At 45.1% G+C, this 20,427-nt stretch overlaps 1 protein-coding gene across 2 annotated transcripts; it reads left to right on the top strand.

The window, feature by feature from the left end:
* Positions 1-27: 27 nt before the first annotated feature.
* On the top strand, positions 28-18,965 carry ZNF791 (zinc finger protein 791). Of its 2 annotated transcripts, XM_003275581.4 has the most exons (4): positions 28-192; positions 12,344-12,470; positions 13,303-13,363; positions 16,271-18,965. In XM_003275581.4, the coding sequence occupies exons 1-4, from the start codon at positions 190-192 to the stop codon at positions 17,808-17,810; spliced, it is 1,731 nt and encodes a 576-aa protein (XP_003275629.1). In that variant the 5' UTR covers positions 28-189; the 3' UTR covers positions 17,811-18,965. The 2 variants fall into 2 exon arrangements, with proteins under 2 accessions (XP_003275629.1, XP_012365050.1); XM_012509596.2 differs by lacking the exon at positions 13,303-13,363.
* Positions 18,966-20,427: the final 1,462 nt, after the last annotated feature.

The raw sequence follows: 20,427 nt of genomic DNA, 5'->3' as shown, positions 1-20,427 counted from the left end.
CCGGAAATGAGGGTACCGCTACGCTGCGCAAATGCGTGCTACGTCACTAAGCGATCGGTTTGTGCCTAGCTTGGGGTCTCCTGGCGCCTTGACGCGTCAGGTTGCTGTGCCCCTGCATCGGATGCGCTGTACCCTGCGCTGGCTCCGTGAACCGTAGGGACAACACCGAGACACCTGCGAGGCCGGAAAATGGTGAGTGTGCAGGGCCAGACTAGTTGGAACCCGCCGTGATCGCGGGACCCGGGCCTCCCCACGGTCACCTCCGGCCGCAGTGTGGGGCTGGGCTGGCAGCTGGAACTCCAAGCGTCCTGTCCCATCCCTGCGCGGCGACCGCGGTCCCAGCCCCGGAGCCCTCTCTGGACAGCTCCGCGCCCGCAGCCCCGCGTCTTTCCCAGATTGTGCAGGGACCACGGGAGGGTCATGGGGAGAATCCCGCCTTGTGTGTTTGGTTTGTGTGGGAGGAGCTACAGTCTGTGGGGTCCCCAGTCCCTTCTTTCTTCCCAAAGGCGGTTTCCCCGTGAGTCTTCCAAAGATGTTGGAAGCGGAGTCTCAAATCCACTACCCTGTCCCCCAGCCTAGCTCCTCCCACGGCGGGCCATTGATCCCTAGATTTCCGGATCCCTCCCCGCATTCTCAAACGCCTATTTCCGCTCTCCAGTGGAAAACATCGTCACCAACTCTTTGTCCTGCGTGGTGCATTTCAAACACACGCAGTATTTTAATAATCTTTTTTCCAATAGATGCCTCTTTTAAACGATTTATTTCTTGTTTGTGGATATTTTACATCAGAAAAATCAGAAAAATTATTCACTTGGAACTAATCTGCATAAAATGCTGTGTCCCTCATCCTGGTATCTTTCCAGGGCACAGACATCCTATGGGAACTCCTTTGCGTTGAGGTAACTTTTTGTAAACTTTCCTGGGTAATCTATCTTTTCAGCACAGTTTCAGATTGGCACTGTCCCGCCTTGGGTTTATGACCTTGAAAAGATTTATTCACTTGAATGTCATTTTTCCAATAAATATAAAATATATGTTATCAGAAGAACTTGAGAGACAGTACAAAATATTTCCAAAGGGCAAAAAAGAAATGAATCTCAGAAAACAAAAAACATCCCAATATTACATTTGTTAAAAATTCTTTGTTCTTTCCCTGAGCACGTGGAATATGTTTCTGAGGTCTATTCTTTTAGTTTGATGTTTCAGATGATATTCCAGGACTTAAACTTGCAACATCTAGAAGCATTCAGATAGGAGTAATACTTTTGTAAACTATTTATTGCCATGGAAATAATTAATTGACATCATTTTCTTTTTTTTTTTTTTTTTTTTGAGACGGAGTCTCACTCTGTCACCCAGGCTGGAGTGCAGTGGCGCGATATCTCGGCTCACTGCAAGCTCTGCCTCCCGGGCTCACGCCATTCTCCTGCCTCAGCCTCTCCGAGTAGCTGGGACTACAGGCGCCCGCCACCACGCCCAGCTAATTTTTTTGTATTTTTAGTAGAGACGGGATTTCACCGTGGTCTCGATCTCCTGACCTCGTGATCCGTCCGCCTTGGCCTCCCAAAGTGCTGGGATTACAAGCGTGAGCCACCGCGCCCGGCCTTTTTTTTTTTTTAAACAGATGGGGTCTGGCTGTGTTGCTCAGGCTGGTCTTGAACTCCTGGGCTCCAGTGATCCTCCACCCGCAGCATCCCAAAGTGCTAGGATTCCAGGCATGAGCCACTATGCCTGGCCCGACGTTCTCATTTTCTGAAAGCAATAGTGGGTTTTCTTGTTAAATGCCTTAAAATTTTCTTCCTTCCTTTATTTATTTATTATTTATTTTTTTGAGATGGAGTCTAGCTTTCTCGCCAGGCTGGAGTGCAGTGACACGATCTCAGCTCACTGCAACCTCTGCCTCTCAGGTTCAAGCGATTCTCCTGCCTCAACCTCCCAAGTAGCTGGGATTACAGGCACAAGCTACCACGCCCAGCTAATTTTTTTTTTTTTTTTTTTTTTTTTTTTAAGTAGAGACAGTGTTTCAGTATGTTTCCCAGGATGGTCTCGATCTCCTGATCTCCTGACCTCATGATCCGCCCGCCTCGGCCTCCCCAAATGCTGGGATTACAGGCGTGAGCCACCGCGCCCAGTCTTTTGCTTCCTTTGTACGTAAACACTGTGTTTAAGTAATTCTGCTGGGATTTTCTTTTTTTTTTTTTTAAGACCAAGTCTTGCTCTGTTGCCCAGGCTGGAGTGCAGTGGCACAATTTTGGCTTACTGCAACCTCCGCACTTGGAAGCTGAGGATCCACAGGCAGATGCTGTTAGGGGAAGAGGGGAGGATGTCTGAGGTTTTAATTGTGGTTTCCTTGGGTGTGTTTTTAGACATTATATTTGAGTTTCACATATGTAATGTAGGTGCACTGAGTGTAATTGGTGCATATTGACAGCCATTCTCCTACCTTAGCCTCCCGAGTAGCTGGGATTACAAGCACGCACCACTATGCCTGGCTAATTTTTTTGTATTTTGAGTAGAGGCGGGGTTTCACCATGTTGGCCAGTCTGGTCTCGAACTCCTGACCTCAGGTGATCCACCATCCTCAGCCTCCCAAAGTGCTGGGATTACAGGCGTGAGCCATTGTGCCAGGCCTTCTGCTGGATGTTTAAGGAACAATCCTTAAGAATTTAAGGGCCAGGCGCAGTGGCTCACGCCTGTAATCCCAGCACTTTGGGAGGCCGAGGAGAGCGGATCACAAGGTCAGGAGATCGAGACCATCCTGGCTAACACTGTGAAACCCCGTCTCTACTAAAAATACAAAAAATTAGCTGGGCATGGTGGCGGGTGCCTGTAGTCCCAGCTACTCTGGAGGCTGAGGCAGGAGAATGGCATGAACCCGGGAGGCGGAGCTTGCAGCGAGCTGAGATCGCGCCACTGCACTCCAGCCTGGGTGACAGGGTGAGACTCCATCTCAAAAAAAAAAAAAGAATTTAATTAAATTGTCTCATTTAAAATTACTAGTAGTGTTCCAGAGCCTTGTGACTGGGGAGCAGAGGCCTGAGATAAGTGATTCCAAGTCCACCCTTGAGCCTGCAAAGAAAGATCACTGAAGGCCCAATTGGTTCTTCCTAGGGAGCCTCCCCTACAGGTCTGCCGGCTACTCATGCCCACCATGGAAGGATCCCCTTGTACTGAGAGAAACTGCAGAGCACTTGGAAGCTGAGGATGCACAGGCAGATGCTGTTAGGGGAAGGGGGGAGGATGTCTGAAATTTTAATTATGGTTTCCATGGGTGTGTTTTTAGACATTACGTTTGAGTTTCAATTCCGTAATATAGGTGTACTGAGTGTAACTGGTGCATATTGACAGTGTCTGTGGAGGTCAGGACTTATGTTTCCTAGAGACAGGGTTAATGAATTGGGGAGCTCATTTGCATCAGAACCTCAATCTCAATCTGGTTGAGAGTTTTCCTCACTTGGGAAAACGGAAACCTAGGGAAGCTAATGTTTCTTTGCTGCCATAGGAGAGAAAGAGGTGTGGAGCTCCCATAGTTCCTTGCTGATCAGGTGCTTCCATCCTCCATTACCAGGTACTGACCCACTCTAGGGGTTACATTTTTCTTTATTTTTATTTTTTTTGAGACCGAGTCTCACTCTGTTGCCCAGGCTGGAGTGCAGTGGCACGATCTCAGCTCACCGCAACCTCCGCCTCCTGGGTTAAAGCAATTCTCCTGCCTCAGCCTCCAGAGTAGCTGGGATTACAGGCGTGTGCCACCACGCCTGGCCAATTTATTTTGTATTTTTAGTAGAGATGGAGTTTGACCATGTTGACCAGGCTGGTCTCGAACACCTGACCTCAGGTGATCTGCCTGCCTCAGCCTCCCAAAGTGCTGGGATTACAGGTGTGAGCCACCACGCTGGGCCGGGGTTACATTTTTCAAGCTGGGAGAGTCTGGGTCCAAGCTGGGGAATATGTTTAACCTTTTTTTTTTTTTTTTTTTTTTTTTGGAAACGGAGTTTCACTCTTGGTGCCCAGGCTGGAGTGCAATGGCACAATCTCGGCTCACCGCAATCTCCGCTTCCCAGGTTCAAGCAATTCTTCTGCCTCAGCCTCCCAGGTAGCTGGGATTACAGGCATGCACCACCATGCCCAGCTAATTTTGTATTTTTAGTAGAGATGGGGTTTCTCCATGTTTGTCAGTCTGGTCTTGAGCTCCCAACCTAGGTGATCTGCCCTCCTCGGCCTCCCAGAGGGCTGGGATTACAGGTATGAGCCACTGTGCCTGGCCTTTTTTTTTTTTTGGATATAGTGTCTCACTCTGTTGCCCAAGTTGGTCTGGAACTCCTGGCCTCAGGCCATCCTCCCACCTTAGTCTCCCATGTTCAACTATTTTTTTTTTTTTGAGACAGGGTCCCACTCCGTCGCCCAGGCTGGAGTGCAGTGGTAAGATCATTGCTCACTGCAGCCTCCACCTCCTGGGCTTAAGTGATCCTCCTGCCTCCTCTGAGTAGCTGGGACTGCATGCATGCACCACAATGCCCATCTAATTTTCGTATTTTCTGTAGAGATGGGGTTTCGCCATATTGCCCAGGCTGGTCTGGAACTCCTGGGCTCAAGCAGTTCTCCCGCTCTGGCCTCCCACAGCGCATGGCCTCCCACAATTTCTTGACATCCAAAGATACTTTTGCTGTCTTAAGGTTTTATATTTTCCAGAATGTAATACACTTGGAGTTATTCAGGATATATAGCCTTCTCAGATTGGCTTGCTTCACTGGGCAATGTACTTTTAAGGTTCTTCTGTGTCTTCATGGCTTGATACCTGATTTCTCTTATCATTGAACAATATTTCATCATAAGATTGTACCGGCCGGGCATGATGGCTCATGCCTGTAATCCCAGCACTTTGGGAGGCCGAGGCGGGTGGATCACAGGGTCAGGAGTTTGAGACCAGCCTGGCCAACATGACAAAACCCCGTCTCTACTAAAAATACAAAAATTAGCCGGGTGTGGTGGCACACACCTGTAATCTCAGCTACTTGGGAGGCTGAGGCAGGAGAATTGCTTGAACCTGGAAGGTGGAGGTTGCAGTGAGCTGAGATAGTGCCATTGCACTCCAGCCTGGGCAACAAGAGCAAGACTCCATTTCAAAAAAAAAAAAAAAGCATTGTACCACAGATTGTTTATCCATAAACCTGTTGCATGATGTCTTGGTTAAGTCTTAAATTTGGCAGTTATGAAGAGACCTCCCGTAAATATTCATGGGCAGGTTTTTGTATGAACAGTGGTGTTCAACTCATGTGAGTAAATAGCAAGGAATGTGATTGCATGGTCCTCTGGTAAGAGGATGTTTTGTTTTGTTAGAAACTGCCTATCTTCCAAAGTAGACATACCATTTTCCATTCCCATTGGCAAGGAATGAGAATTCCTGTTGTCTACATCTTTGCTATCCATTACTGTTCTCAGCATTTTGAACTTTGTACATTCTAATAAGTGTAAGGTGATATCTCTTCAGTTTTATTTGCAGCTCCCTAATGACATATAATGTTGAGCATCTCTTCATATGTATATTTGCCATCTGTATATCTTTCATTGGTGAGGTGTGTGTTCAGGTCTTTTGCTCATTTTTCACTGGTTCATTTGTCTTATTGTTGTTGAGATTTAAGAGTTCGAATTGGAGGCAGGCATGGTGGCACACGCTTGTCATCCTAGCTACTCCAGAGGCTAAAGTGGGAGGATTGCCTGCACCCAGGATTATAAGCCCAGCATGGGCAACATAATGGATCCTGTCTCAAAAAAACAAAAAGGACGCTAGGCATGGTGGCTCATGGGCCACCCAGGCTGCTGGGAAGCAGGGCTGAGAAGTGGTGGGGCCGAGGCCGGGGCTGGAGCTGCCAAGGGATCGGAGAAAAAAAATTAGCCCAATGTGGTGGCACACCCCTGTAGTCCCAGCTATTTGGGAGGCTGAGGCATGAGAATCGCTTGAGCCTAGGAGGCGGAGGTTGCAGTGAGCTGAGATTGCACCACTGCACTCCACCCTGGGCAACAGAGCAAGACTGTCTCAAAAAAAAAGAAAAAGAAAAAAAGAATTCTTTGGATATTTTAGATACTAGTCCTTAATCAGATAAGTGCTTTTCTGAAGATTTGCAAAAATTTGTCTGTGCCTTTTATTTTTATTCTTTTAACACTTTCTTTCACAGAGTAGGAGTTTTTCATTTTAATGAAGTGAAACTTATTTTTTCCTTTCATAGATTGTGCTTTTAGTGGTTTATCTAAAAATTCATCACCAAAGCCAAGTGGATAGTTTTACATGTTACATTTACATCTGTGATCAATTTGGGCTTAATTTTTGTGAAAGGTGTAAGATCCATGTACCAATTTTTTGTGGGTGTGTGAGAGTTTAATAGTATAAATTTCACTTAGGTACTATTTTTGTTGCATTCCACAAATTTTGATAAGTTCTATTTTCATTTAATTCAAATTTAATTTTTCTTTTTTCTTCTTTTTTTTTTGAGACAGAGTCTCACTGTGTCACTCAGGCTGGAGTGCAGTGGTGCAGTCTCAGCTCACTGCATCCTCCACCTCCTGGGTTCAAGCGATTCTCCTGCCTCAACTTCCCAAGTAGCTGGGATTACAGGCACGTGCCACCGTGCCTGTCTAATTTTTTTATTTTTAGTAGAGACGGGGTTTCACCATGTTGGCCAGGCTGGTCTCGAACTCCTGACCTCGTGATCTGCCCACTTCGGCCCCCCAGAGTGCTGGGATTACAGGTGTGAGTCAGTGCGCCCGGCCCAAGTTTAATTTTTCTTGAGATTTTTTTTGATTCATGTTTAGAACTGTGTTGGGTTTTATTTCCAAATATTTGATGGTTTTCTAACTATTCTTCTGTTACTGATTTCTAGATTAATACCATGGTGGTCTGAGAGCATATTTTATATAATGTATATTCTTTGAAAATTGTTAAGGTGTGTTTTTGTCGAAAACATGGTTTATCTTGGTGAATGTTCCACATGAACTTGAGAAGAATGTGTGTTGTTCTGTTGGATGAAGCATTCCATGGATTTTAATTAAACCCAGTTGTTGCCTTTCAACTAAACTTTGTCCTTTCTGATTTTCTACCTGCTGGAACTCTTTTTTTTTGAGACAGAGGATTACCCTGTCACCCAGGCTGGAATGCAGTGGCATGATCTCAGCCTACTGCAACCACCACCTCAGCCTTCTGAGTAGCTGGAACTACAGGTGCATGCCACATACAGGGCTAAGTTTTGCTTTCTTTTTCTTTTTTTTGAGACGGAGTTTCGCCCTTGTCGCCCAGGCTGGAGTGCAGAGGCGAGATCTCAGCTCACTGCAACCTCCACCCACTGGGTTCAAGCAATTCTCCTGCCTCAGCTTCCAAGTAGCTGGGATTAGAAGTGCACACCACCATGCCCGGCTAATTTTTGTATTTTTAGTAGAGATGGGGTTTCACCATGTTGGCCAGGCTGGTCTCAAACTCCTGACCTCAGGTGATCCACCCACCGTGGCTTTGCAAGGTACTGGGATTACAGGCATGAGCCACCATGTCCACCAACCATCTATTCTTTTCCACAAGTATTTTTTTTTTAATTTTTGCCTCCTTTGAACATTTAATGAGTATTAATGGAATGACACTTAAAGGGTTTTTTGGAGCCTAGGCAACATAGTGAGACCCATCTTTACAAAAAATGAAAATATTAGCCAGGCATGGTGATGCACACCTGTAGTCCCAGCTACTCAGGAGTCTGAGGCGGGAAGACTGCTTGAGTCCGGGAAGTCGAGACTGCTGTGAGCCCTGACTGCACCACTGTACTCTAGCCTGGGCAACAACGAGACCCTGTCTGAAAAATAAAATAAAGGCCGAGCGTGGTGGCTCACACCTGTAATCCCAGCACTTTGGGGGAGGCCAAGGTGGGCAGATCACCTGAGGCCAGGAGTTCAAGACCAGCCTGGCCAACATGGTGAAACCCTGCCTCTACTAAAATACAAAAAATTAGCCAGGCGTGGTGGTTCGTGCCTGTAATCCCAGCTACTCAGGAGGCTGAGACAGGAGAATCGCTTGAACCCGGGAGGCGGAGGCTGCAGTGAGCCGAGATTATGCCACTGCACTCCACCCTGGGGAACAAGAGCAAAACTCCACCTCAAAATAAATAAATAAATAATAATTTTATGGTAATTTGTTTACCTCTCTGTGTGTGTGTGTGTGTGCGTGTGTGTGTGTATTTTTTTTTTTTTTTTTGAGATGGAGTCTCACTCTGTTGCCAGGCTGGCGTGCAGTGGTGTGATCTCAGCTCACTGCAACCTCCGCCTCCCGGGTTCAAGCAGTTCTCCTGCTTCAGCCTCCCAAGTAGCTGGGACTACAGGCATGAGCACCATGCCCAGCTAATTTTTGTATTTTTAGTAGCGATGGAGTTTCACCATGTTGGTCAGGATGGTCTCAATCTCGACCTCATGATCCACCCACCTAGGCCTCCCAAAGTGCTGGGGATTACAGGCATGAGCCACTATGCCTGGCCACCTCTCAGTATATTTCTCACATGCTATTATCTGAAGCTGCAGGCTATCCATTCCAATGGTTGTGGTGTTTACACTTTTTCACAAGGTTTTGTTTTTGTTTGCTTTGTAGAAAATAATGCTCCTACTATTTTTGTTTCAGTCTGCAAGTGCAAACGCACAATAAATTCTCTGGTAGTTGGATAAAAATTACTGGATCTTGGTCAAGTTTAAATTTACAAACTTAAAAAAAGTGGTGGAGTGTATCAGTTGCTCCTCCGTTTGTACATGATTGTTCTCTGTAGTCATCAACACTAATGTTATCTTTTTTTTTTTTTTTTTTTTTTTGAGACGAAGTCTCGCTCCGTCGCCCAGGCTGAAGTGCAGTGGCGCGATCTTGGCTCACTGCAAGCTCCGCTTCCCGTGTTCACACCATTCTCCTGCCTCAGCCTCTCAAGTAGCTGGGACTACAGGCGCCCGCCACCACGCCTGGCTAATTTTTTGTATTTTTAGTAGAGACGGGGTTTCACTATGTTAGCCAGGATGGTCTCGATCTCCTGACCTCATGATGTACCCGCTTCGGCCTCCTAAAGTGCTGGGATTACAGGCGTGAGCCACCGTGCCCGGCCACTAATGTTATCTTAATCAACTAGTTTTGTATTCCTACTCAGTTTGAAGTGGGAACTATTTGACATTTATATCCTAATTAGCAAGGAGATAAACCTTTTTTTTCTTTTATTTTTATTATTTAGTAAAAGGCTATATATGAAATCTTTATTTATTTATTTTTTTATTTTTTTTTGAGACGGAGTCTCGCTCTGTTGCCCAGGCTAGAGTACAGTGGCGCAATCTCGGCTCACTGCAAGCTCCGCCTCCCGGGTTCACGCCATTCTCCTGCCTCAGCCTCCCGAGTAGCTGGGACTACAGGCACCCGCCACCACACCCAGCTAATTTTTTGTATTTTTAGTAGAGACGGGGTTTCACTGTGTTAGCCAGGATGGTCTCGATCTTCTGACCTCGTGATCCACCCACTTTGGCCTCCCAAAGTGCTGGGATTATAGGTGTGAGCACCGCACGTGCCCTATCTTTATTTATTTTTGGCTGGAGTGCAGTGGTATAGTTATGGCTCACTGCAGCCTTGACTTTGCTGGCTCAAGCAATCCTCCCACCTCAGCCTCCCAAGTAGCTGAGACCACAGGCATGCACCACCACGCCTGGCCAAGTTTTGTATATTTTATAGAGACGGGGTTTCACCATGTTGCCCAGGCTGGTCTCGAACTCCTGGACTCAAACGATCCGCCCACCTCAGCCTCCCAAAGTGCTGGGATTATAGGCATGAGCCATCACGCCTGGCCAAAATATTTATTTTCTATTAAATGTAAATGTAAATAAACCTTACAGAGAGCACCCAGGCATGCAGATGGACTTGTCACAAGGCAGAGCTCCCTGGAGCCAAATTTCTTCCTGCTCAGACCATAGTCCTAATTACTGAAGAAAACCCCCTCTAACTGTGTGGATCTTTTAATGTATGGTGCACGTGAGTGCACGGAAATGAGAGAACCTGGGACAACAGCCCCTAGACTGTCTGTCTGGGATCACTTCCTCCTGAAACTGGAGAAAGGAGATTTTATGTTCTTTTTTTTTTTTTTTTTTTTTTTTTTTTGAGATAGAGTCTCTCTCTGTTGCCCAGGCTGGACTGCAGTGGTGCAATCTTGGCTCACTGCAACCTCTGCCTCCCAGGTTCAAGCAATTCTCCTGCCTCTGCCTCCCAAGTAGCTGAGATTACATGCATGCGCCACTATGCCCAACTAATTTTTGTATTTTTAGTAGAGACAGGGTTTCACCATGCTGGCCAGGGTGGTCTCGAACTCCTGACCTCAGGTGATCCACCCGCCTCGGCCTCCCACAGTGCTGGGATTACAGGCATGAGCCATCCTGACCCAGATTTTACGTTCTTTTGGAGGTATGAAATTACCTGTTAATTTTATAATCATGGGCAAATTAACCATCAGACCATTGTGGACGTCAATGAAGTCCCCCGAAAAGTGATACTGTCAATCTATTCTTCAAGGTCAGCAAAGCCCAGATGACATGATTATGGATCTTCCAGAAAGTGCTCTTCTGACATTTTATCTCAATGTGTATATGTATTTGTGCTAAAAATTGGTTGCAAGCAGTTCTGAGGCTCATGGGTATAAGGATTTTGTGAAGGTCTAAGTTGTGAGGGCCCCTTCCTTGTGCCTGAGCTTTGTCTTCCCAGTAACTTCCTAGCCTCATGAAATGGGACAGAAAGTAAAAGGAAAAACTGGGTCTATGATAGATATTACACACACAGCCAGGCACGGTCGCTCATGCCTGTAATGCCAACACATGAGGATATATATATCGGAAACAAGTTGAAATTAATACGTCTCTAAAAGAGTATTTCCATTCAGTCAGCAGAATCTGACTGCTTCTAATGGCCTCAAATACTTCAGGACTATATGGGCAGCCAGACCTTCTTAGAAGTTGGATTTCCACAAGCCTCCTGGCCTCTCATGTATAACAAAAGGGGATAGAAGAGTCTCAATGTGTATTTACTTATTAAAACCTCCACCTCATTTAATCCCACATCTTAAGGAATGCTGAATGATTTGGGTAATAAGAAATTAGGCTGTGGGCTGGGTGTGGTTATTCATACCTGTAATCACAACACTTTGGGAGGCTGGGGCAGGAGGATCACTTGGGGCCGAGAGTTCAAGATCAACCTGGACAATATAACAAAACTCCGGCCGGATGCGGTGGCTCACGCCTGTAATCCCAGCACTTTGGGAGGCCGAGGAGGGTGGATCACGAGGTCGGGAGTTCAAGACCAGCCTGGCCAAGATGGTGAAACCCCGTCTCTACTAAAAATACAAAAAATTAGCTGGGCGTGGTGGCACGTGCCTGTAATCCCAGCTATTTCGGAGGCTGAGGTAGAGAATTGCTTAAACCTGGAGGGGCGGAGGTTGCAGTGAGCCGAGATCGCACCACTGCACTCCTGCCTGGGTTACAGAGCGAGACTCCGTCTCAAAAAAAAAAAAAAAGAAAGAAAAAAAAACCATTTATCTGGGAGCGGTGTTGCACATCTGTAGTCCTAACTACTCGTGAAGCTGAGGCAGGAGGATGTCTTGGGGGCCCAGGGATTTGAGGCTACAGTGAGTTAGGATTGCTGCACTTGAGCCTGGGTGACAGAGCAAGACCCTGTCTCTTAGAAAACAACAAACAAACAAACAAGAAATAAGAATTTATCTCATAAAGAATTGAAGATCTTGCCTGTAATCCCAGCAATTTGAGAGGCCAAGGCTAGTGAATCGCTTGAGCTGAGGAGTTTGAGACCAGGCTGGGCAACATGGCAAAACCCCATCTCTACAAAAAATATACACAAAATACTTACCCAGGTGTAGTGGTGTGTTCCTGTAGTCCCAGCTACTCAGGAGGCTGAGGTTGGAGGATTGCTTGAGCCGGGGAGGTCTAGGCTCCAGTGAGCTGTGATTGTACTACTGCACTCCAGCCTAGGTAGCAGAGCAAGACCATCTATGTCTCAAAAAGGAAGAAAAAAAAAATTGATCCTAAAATTTGTCTCATTTGTGTAGGATTTTTTTCATTTTTCCAAGTTGAACTGGATACTACCATTAGAGAGCAGTAGGACTTACAGTGACCACAGTGAAGATGTAGCTACAAGTTTATGTGTTCAATGTGCTGTTAAATTTCTAACAATCGAGTCATACACTAAATGTTTGGAGACCACAAAATCGTGTGTGAATTTCTTATGAATTGAGTATACCTCTCATCCTTGTCAATCTCACCTATTCTCCTTTACTTATATTGGATATTTCAGGACTCAGTGGCTTTTGAGGATGTGTCTGTGAGCTTCAGCCAGGAGGAGTGGGCTCTGCTGGCTCCTTCACAGAAGAAACTCTACAGAGATGTGATGCAGGAAACATTCAAGAACCTGGCATCTATAGGTAAGGATGACATCATTTTTTCTTTTTCTTTTTTTTTTTTTTTTTTTTTGAGATGGAGTTTCACTCTTGTCCAGGCTGGAGAGCAATGGCACAATCTCAGCTCACCACAACATCAGCCTCCCAGGTTCAAGCAATTCTCCTACCTCAGCCTCCCGAGTAGCTGGGATTACAGGCATGTGCCACCATGCCTGGCTAATTTTTCTCTTTTTAGTAGAGACGGGATTTCACCATGTTGGTCAGGCTGGTCTTGAACTCCTGACCGCAGGTAATCTGCCCACTTCAGCTTCCCAAAGTGCTGGGATTACAGGCGTGAGCCACTGTGCCTGGCCTTTTTTTTTTTTTTTTTGAGACAGAGTCTCGTCCTGTTCCCCAGGGTGGAGTGCAGTGTGCAGTGGCGGGATCTTGGCTCATTGTAACCTCCGCCTCCCGGGTTCAAGCGATTCTCCTGACTCAGCCTCCCGAGTAGCTGGGATTACAGGTGCCCACCACCATGCCCGGCTAATTTTTGTATTTTTAGTAGAGACAGGGTTTCACCATGTTGGCCAGGCTGGTCTCAGACTCCTGACCTCAGGTGATCCACCCGCCTCAGCCTCCCAAAGTGTGGGGATTATAAGCATGAGCCACCGCACCCTGGTGACATCATTTTTTCATATCGTCAATTAGAGAACTGGCATTTCTTGCTCATAATCACTGTTCCGAGATTTGGAATCTGAAAAGGGAACACTTCTGTAAATAAACCAGGCATGGTTATAGCTCATTGTGAACCTATAATCTAATAACATTTGTATAATTTTTAATAATTTATCATGATTATTCTTGATCTACATTTTAGGGGAAAAATGGGAAGACCCAAGTGTTGAAGATCAACACAAAAACCAAGGACGAAATCTAAGGTGAGTTGCACTCACAAGAAATAGCAGTGTTCCTTGAAAGAATCTTAAAAATGTTATGGCCGGGCACGGTGGCTCACACCTGTAATCTCAGCACTTTGAGAGGCTGAGGTGGGTGGATCATGAGGTCAGGAGTTCAAGACCAGCCTGGCCAACATGGTGAAACCCCATCTCTACTAAAAATACAAAAAAAGTTAGCCAGCTGTGGTGGTGGGCGCCTGTAATCCCAGTTACTCTGGAGGCTGAGGCAGAGAATTACTTGAACCCAGGAGGCAGAGGTTGCAGTGAGCCGAGATCACGCCACTGCACTCCAGCCTGGGCAACAGAGCGAGACTCTGTCTCAAAAAAAAAAAAAAAAAAAAAAAAAAACTCGTGACACTTTTAAAACAAGAAGCAAGCTCAGCTCCAAATTTATTTATTTATTTGTTTTATTTATTTTTTCTTGAGATGAGGTTTTGCTCTGTCACTCAGGCTGGAGTGCAGTGGCATGATCTTTGCTCACTGCAACCTCTGCCTCCTGGGATCAAGTGATTTTCCTGCCTCAGCCTCCCGAGTAGCTGGGATTACAGGGACGTGCCACCACACCTGGCTAATTTTTGTATTTTTAGTAGAGACAGGGTTTCACCATGTTGGCAAGGCTTGTCTCAAACTCCTGACCTCAGATGATCCACCTGCCTCAGCCTTCCAAAGTGCTGGGATTACAGGCACAAGCCACTGGGCCCCAAATTTATTTATTATCAGAAAATGTTTACCAAAAATGTTTTCTCAAGTGACACAGATGTCCACTGGCTGAAAAATATTACACTTGGGCCAGGCACTATGCCTCACGCTTATAATCCCAGCACTTTGGGAAGGTGAGGTGGGTGGATCACCAGAGGTCAGGAGATCAAGACCAGTCTGGCCAACATAGTGAAAACCTGTCTCTACTAAAAATACAAAAATTAGCCAGGTGTGGTGGCACACACCTGTAATCCCAGCTACTCAGGCTGAGGCAGGAGAATCACTTGAACCTGGGAGGCAGAGGTTGCAGTGAGCCCAGATCACACCACTACACTCCAGCCTGGGCGACAGAGTGGGGGACTCCATCTCAAAAAAAAAAAAAAAAAAGAAGAAGAAGAAAGAAAAATATTGTACTTGGGAACGGTTTTTTTTGTTTGTTTGTTTTGTGAGAGAGAGTCTCGCTCTGTCACCCAGGCTGGAGTGCAGTGGTGTGATCTTGGCTCACTGCAACCTCCAACCCCTGGGTTCAAGCAATTCTTCTGCCTCAGCCTCCCAAGTAGCTGGGATTATAGGCACACACTACCACACCGGGTTAATTTTTTTTTATTTATTATTATTATTATTATTTTTTGAGACGGAGTCTTGCTCTGTCACCAGGCTAGAGTGCTGTGGTGCGATCTTGGCTCACTGCAACCTCCCACTCCCTGGTTCAAGGGATTCTCCTGCCTCTGCCTCCCAGGTAGCTGGGATTACAGGCATGCACCACCATGCCCAGCTAATTTTTGTGTTTTTAGTAGAGATAGGGTTTCACTATGTTGGCCAGGATGGTCTCGATCTCCTGACCTCGTGATCTGCCCGCCTCGGCCTCCCAAAGTGCTGGGATTATAGGCGTGAGCCACCATGCCCAGCCAATTTTTGTATTTTTTAGTAGAGATGGGGTTTCACCATGTTGGCCAGGCTGGTCTCAAACTCCTGACCCCAATTGATCCACCCACCTCAGCCTCCCAAAGTGCTAGGATTACAGGCATGAGCCACCATGCCTAGGTGTGGAAACAGTATTTTATTTTATTTTTATTTTTATTTTTATTTTTGAGATGAAGTCTTGCTCTGTCGCCCAGGCTGGAGTGCAGTGGTGCCATCTCAGCTTACTGCAAGCTCCGCCTCCCAGGTTCACACCATTCTCCTGCCTCAGCCTCCCAAGTAGCTGGGACTACAGGCACCCACCACCACGCCTGGCTAATTTTTTTGTTTTTTTAGTAGAGACGGGGTTTCACCCTCTTAGCCAGGGTGGTCTTGATCTCCTGACCTCGTGATCTGCCCGTCTCAGCCTCCCAAAGTGCTGGGATTACAGGCGTGAGCCACTGTACCCGCCCAGAAACAGTATTTTAAAGCCTCACATATAACTTCCAGAAGCCAAGGTGAGCAGATCATTTGAGCTCAGGAGTTCGAAACCAGCCTGGGCAACAAGACAAGACCCTGTCTCTACAAGAAACAGAAAATTCAGTCAGTCATGGTGGTGCATGCCTGTAGTCCCAGCTACATGGGAGGCTGAAGTGGAAGGACTGATTGAGCTGGGGAGGTCAAGGCTGCAGTGAGCCATGATTGCATCACTCTACTCCAGTGTGGGTGACAGAGTGAGACTCTGTCTCAAAACGAAACCAAAAAAAAAAAAAAAACCCATACATCAATATTACTGTTTTGATAATAGCTATCAGTGACACAAGCCCTCTTGCAGAACATTGAGTATGTTCGTTTTTAAACAAGTCAGACGGGGCAGAAAACTATTTCCCTGAAAATGATAAAAATTTAGTTCTGCTGCTGGGTGCAGTGGCTCATGCCTGTAATCCCAGCACTTTGGGAGGCCAAGGCGGGCAGATCACTTGAGGTCAGGAGTTCAAGACCAGCCTGACCAGCATGGTGAAACCCCATCTCTACTAAAAATACAAAATTAGCTAGGCGTGGTGGTGCATCCCTGTTAATCCCAGCTACTTGGGAGGCTGAGGTAGGAGAACCACTTGAAGCTGGGAGGTGGAGGTTGCAGTGAGCTGAAATCATGCCATTGCACTCCAGCCTGGGGAACAAGAACAAAACTCCATCTCAAAAAAAAAAAAAATTTAGTTCTACTACCTGATAATAAATATAAAATCATTAATACACAACCAGTATTACTGTGCTTCTAATATTTTACAGAAGCCATATGGGAGAGAGACTCTGTGAAGGTAAAGAAGGTAGTCAATGTGCAGAAACCTTCAGTCCCAATCTCAGTGTGACAAAGAAGACTGCTGGAGTAAAACCATATGAATGTACTATCTGTGGAAAAGTCTTCATGCGTCTTTCATCCCTTACTAGACACATGAGGTCTCACACTGGATATGAGCTATTTGAGAAGCCATATAAATGTAAGGAATGTGGGAAAGCCTTTAGTTATCTCAAATCCTTTCAAAGACATGAAAGGAGTCACACTGGAGAAAAACCCTATAAATGTAAACAATGTGGAAAAACCTTCATATATCACCAACCCTTTCAAAGACATGAGCGGACTCACAATGGAGAAAAACCCTATGAATGTAAGCAATGTGGAAAAGCTCTTAGTTGTTCCAGTTCACTTCGAGTTCATGAAAGGATTCACACTGGAGAAAAGCCCTATGAATGTAAACAGTGTGGGAAAGCCTTCAGTTGTTCCAGTTCTATTCGAGTACACGAAAGAACTCACACTGGAGAGAAACCCTATGCATGTAAGGAATGTGGGAAAGCCTTCATTTCCCACACAAGTGTTCTAACACACATGATAACACACAACGGAGATAGACCTTATAAATGCAAGGAATGTGGGAAGGCATTCATTTTTCCCAGTTTTTTACGAGTACATGAAAGAATTCACACTGGAGAGAAACCCTATAAATGTAAACAATGTGGTAAAGCCTTCAGATGTTCCACCTCCATTCAAATTCATGAAAGAATTCATACTGGAGAGAAGCCCTATAAATGTAAAGAATGTGGGAAATCTTTCAGTGCACGCGCAGCCTTTCGAGTACACCTGAGAGTGCATACTGGAGAGAAACCCTATAAGTGTAAAGAATGTGAGAAAGCCTTTAGTAGGATCAGTTACTTTCGAATACATGAAAGGACTCACACTGGAGAAAAACCCTACGAATGTAAAAAATGTGGGAAAACCTTCAATTATCCTCTAGATTTGCAAATCCACAGGAGAAATCACACTGGAGAAAAACCCTATGAGTGTAAGGAATGTGCAAAAACCTTCATTTCTCTCGAGAACTTTCGAAGACACATGATCACCCACACTGGAGACGGACCTTATAAATGTAGGGACTGTGGGAAGGTGTTCATTTTTCCTAGTGCATTACGAACACATGAAAGAACTCACACTGGAGAGAAACCCTATGAATGTAAACAATGTGGAAAAGCCTTTAGTTGTTCTAGTTACATTCGGATACATAAAAGAACTCACACTGGGGAGAAACCTTATGAATGTAAGGAATGCGGGAAGGCCTTTATTTATCCCACAAGCTTTCACGGACACATGAGAATGCATACTGGAGAGAAACCCTATAAATGTAAAGAATGCGGGAAGGCCTTTAGTCTTCACAGTTCCTTTCAAAGACATGCAAGAGTTCACAATTGTGAGAAATCTCTTGAATGTAAGCAATGTGGAAAAGCCTTCAGTGTGTCCACATCCTTAAAAAAACATATGAGAATGCACAATCGATAGAAACTATAAATGTGAGAAATAGGGGAAAGTTTTCAATTCTAACAGATACTTTCAAAGTTGTGAAAATTCCCACTGAAGAGAGAAATCCTATCAATGTAAGTAATATAGAAAGCGAGATACAAGATAATTCATGTATAGTCAGGTACCACATAGTCATGTTTCAGTCAGCAATGGACCATATATAGGTTGGTAGCCCCATAAGATTATATAACACCTAAAACATTTCTATCAACTGCAATTTAGTAGCAGTAGTAACACCATAGTGCAGCACATTATTTAAGTGTTTATGGTGCTGGTGTAAACCTGCTGCACTTTCAGTTGTATAAAAGTACAACACAGCGGCCGGGCGCGGTGGCTCATGCCTGTAATCCCAGCACTTTGGGAGGCCGAGGCGGGTGGATCACGAGGTCAGGAGATTGAGACCATCCTGGATAACACGGTGAAACCCCGTCTCTACTAAAAATACAAAAAATTAGCCAGACATGGTGGTGGGCGCCTGTAGTCCCAGCTACTTGGGAGGCTGAGGCAGGAGAATGGCATAAACTCAGGAGGCCAAGCTTGCAGTGAGCCGAGATCCGGCAAACAGAGCGAGACTCTGTCTCAAAAAAAAAAAAAAAAAAAAAAAAAGTACAACACAGCTGAGCATGGTCACACCTGTAATCCCAACACTGGGAGACTAAGGCAGTAGGATTGCTTGATGCCAGGACTACTCTGGTGAACCTAGTGAGACCCTGTCTCTACAAAAAATAAAAACATTTTCTAAATGTGGTAGCACACCCTGTAGTCCCATCTACATGGGAGGCTGAGGCAGGAGGATTGCCTGAGCCCAGGAGTTCAAGGCTACAGTGAACCAAGATTACACGATGGCAGTCCAGCATGGGTGACAGAGTGAGACTATCAAAAAAAAAAATTGGCTGGGCACGGTGGCTCATACCTGTAATCCCAGCACTTTGGGAGGCTGAGGTGGGAGGATCAGTTGAGGTCAGGAGTTCAAGACCAGCCTGGTCAACATAATGAAACCCTGTCTCCATTAGAAATACAAAAATTAGCTGGGCGTTCTGGTGTGCCTGTAGTCCCAGCTACTTGGGAGGCCAAGGCAGGAGAATCGCTTGAACCTAGGAGGTGGAGGTTGCAGCGAGCTGAGATCTATCACTACACTCCAGCCTGGGTGACAGAGCGAGACTCCATCTCAAAAAAAAAAAAATTACAGCACGTATAATTATGTGCAATATATACTTGATAATAAATGGCTAAGTTACTGGTTTATATATTCACAATACTGTTGTAGAATGTATTCCTATTTTTTTTTTTTTAACAGTAAGACAGTCTCAGGCAGGTCCTTAAGGAGATATTCCAGGAAAAAGGCATTGTTAATGATAGGCGATGATGGCTCCATGTGCAGGACTGCTCCTGAACGTATTCTGGTGGGACAAAACATGGAGGCGGAAGACAATGATATTGGTGATCCTCACCCCGTGTAGTCCTACACTAATGTGTGTTTGTGTCTTAGTTAGTCTTTAACAAAAATAGTTTAAAAAAAATGTAATAGAAAAAGCTTATAGAATATGGACATAAAATATTTTTGTACAGCTGTACAATGTGTTTTAAGCTAAATTACTACAAAGTTTTTAAAAATAAGTTTATAAAGAAAATAATGTATAGTAAGTTAAGGTTTATTCATTATTGAGGAAAAATGTTTTTATGAATGTAGTGGAGTCCAAGTGTACAGTGTTTATAAATTCTCCATTAGTGTACAGTAACATCCTAGGCCTTCACATTCACTCACCACTCACTGACTCACCCAGAGCAACTTCTAGTCCTGCAAGTTTGTTCATGGTAAGTGTCCTATGCAGGTACATCCTTTCTTATCTTTTATACTGCATGTTTACTGTGTGTATTTTCTGTGTTTAGACTCATAAATACTTAACATTTTGTTACAGTTTCCTACAGTGCTCAGTACAATAACATGTTGTATGGTTTATAGCCTAGTAGCAATAGACTGTACCATATAGTCTAGATGTGTTGTAGCTATACCATCTAGATTTGTGTAAGTTCACTTTGTGATGTTTGTACCATGAGGAAATCACCTACGACACGTTTCTCAGAACATATACCCATGATTAAGCAATCTCTGCCTATAAAATGCTCCAGAAAATTCACAACATGATACAAATTCATCACACATGATATAAAAGTTAAGGCAAGGCATGGTGGCTCATGCCTGTAATCCCAACACTTTGGGAGGCCAAGGCAGGCAGATCACCTGAGGTCAGGAGTTCGAGACCAGCCTGGCCAAGAGGGTAAAACCCCATCTCTACTAAAAATACAAAAATTACCTGAGCGTGGTGGCATGCACCTGTAATTCCAGCTACTTGGGAGGCTGAGGCAGGAGAATCATTTGAACCTCGGAGGTGGAGGCTGCAGTGAGCTGAGATTGTGCAACTGCACTCCAGCCTGGGCAACAGAGCAAGACTCCATCCCACACACCAAAAAAAGTTAAAAAATTTTTATCACTGGCTCATTCTTCAAGTACATCTCTGGATTATCAATTGTAACTTACTACTTTTCCAAGAAGTCTTGGAAGTGAGATGATTCTGTAAGTACTCTTTAAGCAGTA

Source organism: Nomascus leucogenys, chromosome 10, assembly GCF_006542625.1.
Source record: "Nomascus leucogenys isolate Asia chromosome 10, Asia_NLE_v1, whole genome shotgun sequence".
NCBI lineage: Eukaryota > Metazoa > Chordata > Mammalia > Primates > Hylobatidae > Nomascus > Nomascus leucogenys.
The sequence above is the reverse complement of the archived record's forward strand: the minus strand, read 5'-3'. Positions and strand labels throughout refer to the sequence as shown.